The sequence below is a fragment of the Notolepis coatsorum genome (genome assembly GCF_963971535.1).
Source record: "Notolepis coatsorum genome assembly, contig: SCAFFOLD_1044, whole genome shotgun sequence".
NCBI lineage: Eukaryota > Metazoa > Chordata > Actinopteri > Aulopiformes > Paralepididae > Notolepis > Notolepis coatsorum.
Window position 1 is genome coordinate 7,490 of NW_028170295.1, and position 10,011 is coordinate 17,500.

The window sequence follows — 10,011 nt, forward strand, 5'->3', positions numbered from 1 at the left end:
AATGTATAGATGTAGCAGTACTGTCTATCTGTATGTCATGTATGTCATATATGTTATGATGAATTGAAAATGGGGGACCCTGATGTAAACAAGACGAAAGTCTTTCTCTGGTCTGCATCCCCTTAACAATTGTATGTATTGAGCTGTACTGTACTGTACCCATTCTGCAATCTGTTAATAAACTTTTCAATCAATCAATCAATCAGTATATTATATTCCAACCGGTAAAATGGTCAGCATTCTCTTGTAATGCCTCGTCTCTTCCAGTAGGTGGTGCTATAGAGGCAGTTGTCATCCCGTGTTTGTATTCCTGGTATCTTGTTTGTCGTAAAGTTTCACACAAGCTTTGACATCTTTAATTATATGTACAATATATATTTTGGCAGGATTTACAAGCAGATCAAATGAGTGGGGATGAGGAAGATGAGGAAGAGGAGGAAGAAGATGAGGAAGAGGAGGCGGAAGAGGAGGAGAACAGCGCAGAGAGTGATAAATGTGCAGAGAGCGCGGGTCAGTCCCCCCAGAGCCGGGTCAGTGTGACGGGGAAGTCTTTGGAGGTGAGAGTCACACCGCGGTGTAAATACACTTCTGAACAACGCAGACATAATGTATTAAGAAATATATGTTTAATTTAGGGTTAGTTTATTTATTTTAATATATATAATAACTTTATGTTGTATAGCACTTTTCATACAGAGGTTGCAGTTCAAAGTGCTTCACAACAGTAAAAAATACAGGCATAAGCGAGCATAAAAAAGATAGACAGTAGCAAGGTGAGGTAAATCACAGTGTTTCACATTAGGATCTAGCATCCCAATAGGCTCTCTGTTTACAGTTTCATTCAGTAATACAAATAATATTTGGGATCCCGTGATGGATAAATCTAATCCCACCATTTCCAATGATCAGAAACATGCAGGATTGGACCAAGAATACAGGTGTAAATGACCTATGGCGATTACTCAACCCAACGGCCCGAGAGTACTCTTTTCGCTCTGCAAGACACAAGACATTTTCCAGAATAGATTATGTTTTTGCATCCCCTAGACTATTTGATAGCTATGATGTGGAAATGGTGCCCAATGCACTATCAGATCACAGCTATTTACTCCTGAAAGGTTCATTTGGTAGACTGTCATCCCGAGCCCCAAGATGGCGATACCACCCAAATAATTATTAGATCCCTCTCTCTCTCTCTCTCTCTGTCTCCTCTCTCTCTCCTCTCTGTCTCCTCTCTCTCCTCTCCCTCTCCCTCTCCCTCTCCCTCTCTCTCTCTCTCTCTCTCTCTCTCTCTCTCTCTCTCTCTCTCTCTCTCTCTCTCTCTCTCTCTCTCTCTCTCTCTCTCTCTCTCTCTCTCTCCCTCTCTCTCAGGCAAATCTTTCCTGTGACAAAATGGCATCCAATGTAATAAAAAAAGTCAACCAACGAACTTGTTTCTTGTACCGGATCTCCTCTCTGGTAAACAAGAATACCCTGAAGACTCTAGCAGGAGCACTCATTCAAGGGTACTACGACTATGCTTGCACCTCATGGTACCAAAGCACATCAAAGGCGCTAAAAACAAAATTACAAACATCTCAAAACAAACTGGTCAGACTACTGCTTGACCTTACTCCTAGAACCCACCTCACCCCTGCCCACTTTGACAACCTAGGATGGCTTAGAGTAGACGACAGAGTACAGCAACTTGCAATGGGCCTGGTCTACAAGATACACTACACGACCAAGGTACCCATGTACATGACAAAATACTTCCCAAAGGTCAGTGAATACCACGATCACAACACCAGAGGGAGCTCCACAAATCATGTTAAACCCAGATTCGGCTCAAACAAGGGACTAAACACGTTTCGCAATTATGCCACATCAATGTGGAACGCCCTACCCAAAGCTGTAAAGGAATGTGAATCACTACCCACTTTCAAAAACACTCTCAAAAAACACCTAAGGGAGACTGCAACTCGAAACTGGCCCCTGTAAATGTCCGAACGCCGGTATGCTCAGGAAAATGGTCAGGGGTAATGTAAAATGTGTACTGATTAGTAAACGTCATATTTAGACCAGTATGGTCCTTTTTAAGACAGCAACCACTACAACTGAGAGCTTTCATAATAAAAAAAAATTTAAAAGCAATATATGTAAGTATATACATTTGTTATTTGTTGCTCAATATTTCTAGAGTATAAATGATTATAGCGTATTTCTTTTAATGTAACCATGTTTTAAAGCACAGGTCTGGTCTCATAAAGTCACTAGTATTGAATAGAGTTTGTCTTTCAGTTTGAACTTCATGACAGTTACTCTTTTATAAAATAGTCAACTCATTTTGGCGGGAAACCGTTTTGTCACAAGTGGCCTATTTCCTGAGATCAACCCCCCTCTTCGTCTCCCAAGTATTATCAAGATCTCTATCGTGGAACTTGAATAGATAGAAGCGGCTTCTCCTAGAGTATCGTGGGTGATCTCCTTTGGTTTATAATATAATTCTTTGGGTTCACTTTAAGATGGCTGCTAAGGAGGGCGGCTAGGTGGTGTAGTGGGCACGGCGCACGCCACCAACGGGCGTTGCTACCAGCTTGGCTGGTCGTTCATACTAACACAATTGGCAGTGTTAGGGGTGGCAAAGCTGGTGGGTGGGTCCTGGTCGTTGTAAACAGCGACTCCTACAGTTCGGTCGGGGCGCCTGCTCAGCGAGGAAAGGATCTGAGGGGGGTAGTGTGATCCTTCCACACGTTACACCCTCTCAGTGAGAGTCCGCGCTGCCAGGTGAAAAAGAAGCGGTTGATTGGCTACACATGTGTCGGAGGAAGCATGTGATAGTCTCCGCCCTCCCAGACCGACGGTAGGGGGCAGAGTGCGCAACGACCAGGAGGGGGATTGGGAATTGGCATAACGACTAACATTGGGATGGGAGAAAAACGGAGGAAAAAGGAGGGAAAAAAAGATAAAAAAATAAATAAAAAGATGGCTGCTAAGGATTTTTATCGCGTTGCCGTAGAAACCTCTATCAATTCAAGTTCTGGGATCTCCTTATTGCTGTGCACTAAACTGTGTGGCCTGTGTTTCTGTGGTTTGGTACGTGGTGGTAGTTTGGGTTGTGTGTTCCCCACCAGCCTCTAGAGGGCAGCGCGCGCCTGAAGTGGGATCTTGCTTTCTTCTTCCTCTTACTGTGAGAATGTAAATACTATTTATTGCTTAATGACATTTGAAGCACACGTGCACTTTACACGTGATGTGTGGCTGTTTCAGGGAAACATGAAGCAACACATTCACTGACTCTGTGTGTCTCGGTTATTATTTGTGATTTTATTTTCTTCTGTGATACCAGTAAACCTGTTTGATTTATAAACTTGTCTGTGATCGTTTTTTGATCAATGTTATGGCAGAAGGTGTCTGTGTGTCTGTGTGTCTGTGTGTGTGTGTGTGTGTGTGTGTTATGAATACGATTATGCAGAACCAAATCAAAGGTCAGAGAAGAAGTCTAATACTTTTTCATTGTCTAATTACTTGAAGTATTTATTTTCGTTGTTAAAATGTAACTAAAGTCGAGGCTTTACTAAGTAGCCTATTTTCCAAGTACAGTTCTTAGGTAAGCTATTTTAGTATTTACATTTTATGTTAATTTATATATATTTATTTATTTATATATTGTAAATGACCGTCTTCTCCAGAGTCTGACTAGAAGACAGAGACCAGTTTCCTCTCTGTGTTCAGTAGAAGCTATACTGCTGCAAGCTAGCCTAGCTTAGCACAAATGAATGAAAGCAGATATGGACCAGCTAGCCTAGCTTAGCACAAATGAATAAAAGCGGATATGGACCAGCTCCCCAGAGGCATCCAGACTGAGGGCTCAGAGGGGATATCCTTTTAAACTCACTCCCCAGAGGCATCCAGACTGAGAGCTCAGAGGGGATATCCTTTTAAACTCACTCCCCAGAGGCATCCAGACTGAGAGCTCAGAGGGGATATCCTTTTAAACGCAGGGGTCGAATCGGAATTTGAAACAACGCAGAGCAATACGAGACCGGTTACACTTAGCACAGATGAATGAAAGCGGATACGGACCAGCTAGCCTAGCTTAGCACAAATAAGTGGAAGCGGATACTGGCCAACAACTAGGCTAGCTGGTCCGTATCCACTTTCATTCATCTGTGCTAAGCTAGTCTAGCTGGTCCATATCCGCTTTCATTCATCTGTGCTAAGCTAGGCTAGCTGGTCCATATCCGCTTTCATTCATTTGTGCTAAGCTAGGCTAGCTTGCAGCAGTATAGCTTTCTACTGAACACAGAGAAGAAACTGGTCTCTGTCTTCTAGTCTGACTCTGGAGAAGACGGTCATTTCCCATAATGTTAATGTATTCTTTAGTTTCTTTATTTATTAGTTGTCATACAGAAGTACAGAATACTTTTATACAAAATGCTTCTTTCTGTTACGCTCCAGAGACTGTGATAGGCAAAAATAGATAAGTATAAAATAACTCATCACTATCTGAATACATGAGCTTCTCTCTCCCAAAACCAAACTTGTGATGTCATCAGGTATAAAGTCTGCCCCACAGACAGTGAATCTCTCTCTCTCTCTCTCTCTCTCTCTCGCTCTCTCTCTCTCTCTCTCTCTCTCTCTCTCTCTCTCTCTCTCTCTCTCTGGAGCAGCTTCAGATTTTTTACCTGATGACATTTTAATCACATGTTTTAATTTCAGCACACTAGTTTTAGATATGGGAGAGAGTCGCTCATGTTCACTTAATACTTGTAAACTGCCTTAGACCACAGTGACATGTATGAATTATGAACATTGGAGAGAGTAATCAGAGCCTGCTTTAAGTGGACCACCAACTACTATTAAGTGGGCCGTCCAATCTTTCGCCGCCGATTAAAGACGCACTTCTTCAACCATTATCTGAAATAATGGGGGCGGGGGGGGGGGATAAATAAATAAATAAAAATAAAATCTAACCCTAACTAACCTTACTGTCCTGCACTTGTCCTAATAAACTAACCTGCACTCAACACTTTGATGAACATTGTTACTCAGCTGATAGAGTTGTGCCCTTCCTGATGACTTGTCGTACAGAACTTGTAAGTCACTTTGGATAAAAGCGTCAGCTAAATTACTAAATGTAAATGTAAACTATGACATTGATTGATTGATTGATTGAAAAGTTTATTAACAGATTGCAGAATGGGTACAGTACAGTACAGCTCAATACATACAATTGTTAAGGGGATGCAGACCAGAGAAAGACTTTTGTCTTGTTTACATCAGGGTCCCCCATTTTCAATTCATCATAACATATATGACATACATGACATACAGATAGACAGTACTGCTACATCTATACATTTATGACATATCAGATTTGCAAATACAGTACTGTTTGTGATACAAAAGTGTCCAGAAAAGGAGTGTATATACATTTGGCATAGAAACTGTACATTGGAGGAGGTTGGTTGGGTGGGGTGGGGTTGGGTGAGGGCTGTACATTGGAGGTGGGGGGGGGGGTTGGGAAGGGGACACACACACATTTTACACTGTACATTGGAATATTGACAAAGCCTTACTTGGTCATTTACTGTACAACTAGGTTAGGACATTTGTAGGGGCCAGTTTCGAATTGCAGTCTCACGTAGGTGTTTTTTGAGAGTGTTTTTGAAGGTGGGTAGTGATTCACATTCCTTTACAGCTTTAGGCAGGGCGTTCCACATTGATGTGGCATAATTGCGAAACGTGTTTAGTCCCTTGTTTGAGCCGAATCTGGGTTTTACATGATTTGTGGAGCTCCCTCTGGTGTTGTGATCGTGGTATTCACTGACCTTTGGGAAGTATTTTGACATGTACATGGGTACCTTGGTCGCGTAGTGTATCTTGTAGACCAGGCCCATTGCAAGTTGCTGTACTCTGTCGTCTACTCTAAGCCATCCTAGGTTGTCAAAGTGGGCAGGGGTGAGGTGGGTTCTAGGAGTCAGGTCAAGTAGTAGTCAGTGGCAAATCCTTATGGAAGCCAACGGAAGCCATGCCTCCCTAATATTAAAATATGAATTAATATCAAATATGAAATATGAAAAAAAAAAAAAAAAAATTAATATAGTTTACATTCTTTTTCATCTGAGCATCTGTGTTATAATTTTTTTTTTCTTTTTTTAAATGTCTCCCTCTTCTCCTTCTCACTCCCTCTAACACACTGTCAGCCTCACTATGCTCACTGCAGCAGGATAGGAGGCAGATGGTAGGTCTCTTTCTCCAGGCTTCCAGCATTATAGAGTCCAAATCCGATCCTAGCCAATCAGATTCGAGCTGACTGCCACACCCTAAAAGTTTAAAACGGGGCTGAGAGGAAAATACTCAGCATATTTTCCCCTCTGCACTCTGAACATTGTATTAACCCGTAACTGTTCCCACGGGCCGAATATTGCCCCGATCCTCGCGAGATTAAATCCACGGGGACCTCTCGGCGTGCCGAAGCTTTTCCTCAATCACTTCCATCATCGAAAACGAGGGGAAAAGGTCGGCTCGCGACCCTGAAAATGTTGCGTGATTTTAAAAACGCTGTATTAAGTGAGCCTATTATGGGATCCACGCGAGCTTTCTATCGTGGAAACATCTGGGCGTCCCGCAACTTTTATTGATTCACATGTAGCCCCTAAAATGCTTAGAAAAGGAAAACAGAAAGCGTGGAATAAACTCGCCGAAACGGAAAAGTGTCCCACGGGCGCGCCGTGATTCCGATCCGCGTGAAAATATTCACGGCCATAGAGGAGACCGTGGGACACCTTTTTGCAACCGAATATGTGTCTCGAATTTGCTCCCACGCGGCGCGCAAAATCGCGCAAGGAAAAATCGGACCAAAAATTAACCAATGCTCCAGCAGTATTAATGACCCTGATGTAAACAAGACAAACGTCTTTCACTGGTCTGCATCCCCTTATACAATTGTGTGTATTGAGCCGTACTGTATTGTACCCATTCTGCAATCTGTTAAATAAATAAAAATAAAGTTTGACTGGCCGCCGAGCCATACTGTAGTGTACATGGTGACTGCTTGACTTAAAAAAATAAAAAAAAATAAAAAATTATTAATAAAAATATTTAATAATTTTTTTTTTAATAATTTTTTTTTGGCTTCCCCTATTATTTTACCCACGCGACGCCACTGGTAGTAGTCTGACTAGCTTGTTTTGAGATGTTTGTAATTTGTTTTTTAGTGCCTTTGAGGTGCTTTGGTACCATGAGGTGCAAGCATAGTCGTAGTACCCTTGAATGAGTGCTCCTGCTAGAGTCTTCAGGGTATTCTTGTTTACCAGAGAGGAGATCCGGTACAAGAAACGCGTTCGTTGGTTGACTTTTTTTATTACATTGGATGCCATTTTGTCACAGGAAAGATTAGCCTCTAGGATGGAACCCAGGTAGGTAATTTCATCTTTCCTTGTGATAATATTGTCACCCACTGTAACCGAGAAGCCGTCGGTCTTGCTGAGTTTGTTATTTGAACCGAAGAGAATGGACTCTGTTAGAGGACATAACCTTTAAAGGTCCATGAATTGGGGGCTGAACCCACGTTTGCTTACATGTACTTTTGAATGGACTTTTATTTACCAGAGTAATATCCTATCAGGCTAGTATTATTATGTTGTATTTGTTGTTTGTTTTATTTCTACTTTTGACCACCACTGCTATCCAGTATTTCCGCAGTGTGTTCCATCCACCGCCGCCAGGGGGCAGCAGCCGGAGAAGGTGTGGTTGTTCAACACAGCGGGTCCCTCTCTAATCTGGACACAGTCGTCGGCAGCTCGTTGTGACGCGACCAGGAAGTCCAGCAGAACAGAACTGTGTTAATAAAGTGTTGCAGCTAATAATCTGACTGGAAACATTAAGACTAATATCTCCAGAAGAGCAGGATGGAAGAGTATCAACCCGGAGACGAGGTGTGTAGAAGAGATTTAATAATAAGAATGTAAAGATTAATGTCGAGAAACCACTGGTTCTAACACAACAAGCTGAGACACTGGTTTAGGGTTTATATGGGATTTGTATTTTTTCGTATTTATTTATTAACACAGTTAAACAAAAGTAAAAACAATACATAATGAGTTATAACCATATTGTGAAGGAGAAGTTAGAAGCCTATAGAGGCTTATCGGAACTTCCCCTGTTTTATAAAATCAACATACAAAAATATACATGTTATAAAATACCAGTAATACATTCAAAAGATATGTGTTAATACAAACATACATACACACAGTACATACTGTATACTGTGTACATAATAATAATAATACATAACCACACACCCACCTGCCTACAAACCTACCCACCCACATCACCAAATGCACACCTACATGTATTTATCTATCTGCTACATGTATGACCTATTTATCTATCTGCTACTTTTGGATATGAGACTTTCTTTGTAGTTTGCTTTAAAAAAAATAAGCAGAGATGGAGATTTCCTATTTCATTCATTTTTATATTTAGAGGCAGCCTATCATTTATCTAAAAGATGCACATGCTACTGTTTCTGTTTTTTTTTTTAAATTAAAACAGGTTGATAGGCCGATGCAATGCTGTTATTATTAGAGGCTACAATGGTGAATGGTGTCATTTTGATTTATTGTCGGTCAGCTGATAAAAAAAAATTTAATAATTTAATATACTTTTTTTATATACATTTGGGGGGGGGGGGGGGGGGCTTTTGCTAGAAAGTCCCATCCCTAGCTACTACCCGCTGGGGACGGGAGTAGTTTTTTCTGTAACTTCAGTCGGGATCTCGGGACGAGGGAGTTTTCTTTTTTACCGAGTCACGGGAGAGGGACGGGACGGGCGCGTCATCTGAACCGTACGATACACAGACGCCCCGAACCGTGGGGGTCGTACCGTACGGTACACGGTTCGAATGCGTATCGTTCCACCCCTAATATATATACATATTGTGTTTCATCTAATGAGATAATGCTTTCCGTCTGTTCGTCTAACTCGCCATTTTTATTGTAACAAAATGGGATTGCCGATATCTTTCTGTGGCTACTTGGCGCCACTGTAATTGATTTAACATCACAGTATATCGTATATATTTTTCTGCAACCTTCTCTCAGTTCTGTTCTGTTCTATTTCCAGGGGTCGTTCAACCCAGATGATGCAACAAACACAGTCAAAGAGGTAACGTCAGATCAAAGAGGTAACGTCAGATCAAAGAGATTAAAGAGGTAACGTCAGATCAAAGAGGTAACGTCAGATTAAAGAGATTAAAGAGGTAACGTCAGATCAAAGAGGTAACGTCAGATCAAAGAGATTAAAGAGGTAACGTCAGATCAAAGAGGTAACGTCAGATCAAAGAGATTAAAGAGGTAACGTCAGATCAAGAGGTAACGTCAGATTAAAGAGGTAACGTCAGATTAAAGAGATTAAAGAGGTAACGTCAGATCAAAGAGGTTACGTCAGATTAAAGAGGTAACGTCAGATTAAAGAGGTAACGTCAGATCAAAGAGGTAACGTCAGATCAAAGAGGTAACGTCAGATCAAAGAGGTTACGTCAGATTAAAGAGGTAACGTCAGATTAAAGAGGTAACGTCGGATTAAAGAGGTAACGTCAGATTAAAGAGGTAACGTCAGATTAAAGAGGTAACGTCAGATTAAAGAGGTAACGTCAGATCAAAGAGGTAACGTCAGATTAAAGAGGTAACGTCAGATTAAAGAGGTAACGTCAGATTAAAGAGGTAACGTCAGATTAAAGAGGTAACGTCAGATCAAAGAGGTAACGTCAGATCAAAGAGGTAACGTCAGATTAAAGAGGTAACGTCAGATCAAAGAGGTTACGTCAGATTAAAGAGGTAACGTCAGATCAAAGAGGTAACGTCAGATTAAAGAGGTAACGTCAGATTAAAGAGGTAACGTCAGATTAAAGAGGTAACGTCAGATTAAAGAGGTAACGTCAGATTAAAGAGGTAACGTCAGATTAAAGAGGTAACATCAGATCAAAGAGGTAACGTCAGATCGAGGTAACGTTAGATCAAA

At 41.3% G+C, this 10,011-nt stretch overlaps 1 protein-coding gene across 1 annotated transcript in view; it reads left to right on the forward strand.

The window, feature by feature from the left end:
- The first annotated feature begins 504 nt into the window (after positions 1-504).
- LOC311248563 (dynein light chain Tctex-type 3-like) overlaps positions 505-10,011 on the forward strand; it is a 22,767-nt gene continuing 13,260 nt past the window's right edge. Inside the window, exons 1-3 of the mRNA XM_084339426.1 lie at positions 505-557; positions 7,679-7,922; positions 9,115-9,156. Coding sequence (XP_084195552.1) covers positions 7,896-7,922; positions 9,115-9,156 — 69 coding nt within the window. The 5' untranslated portion in view covers positions 505-557; positions 7,679-7,895. The remainder of the gene's footprint in view (positions 558-7,678; positions 7,923-9,114; positions 9,157-10,011) is intronic.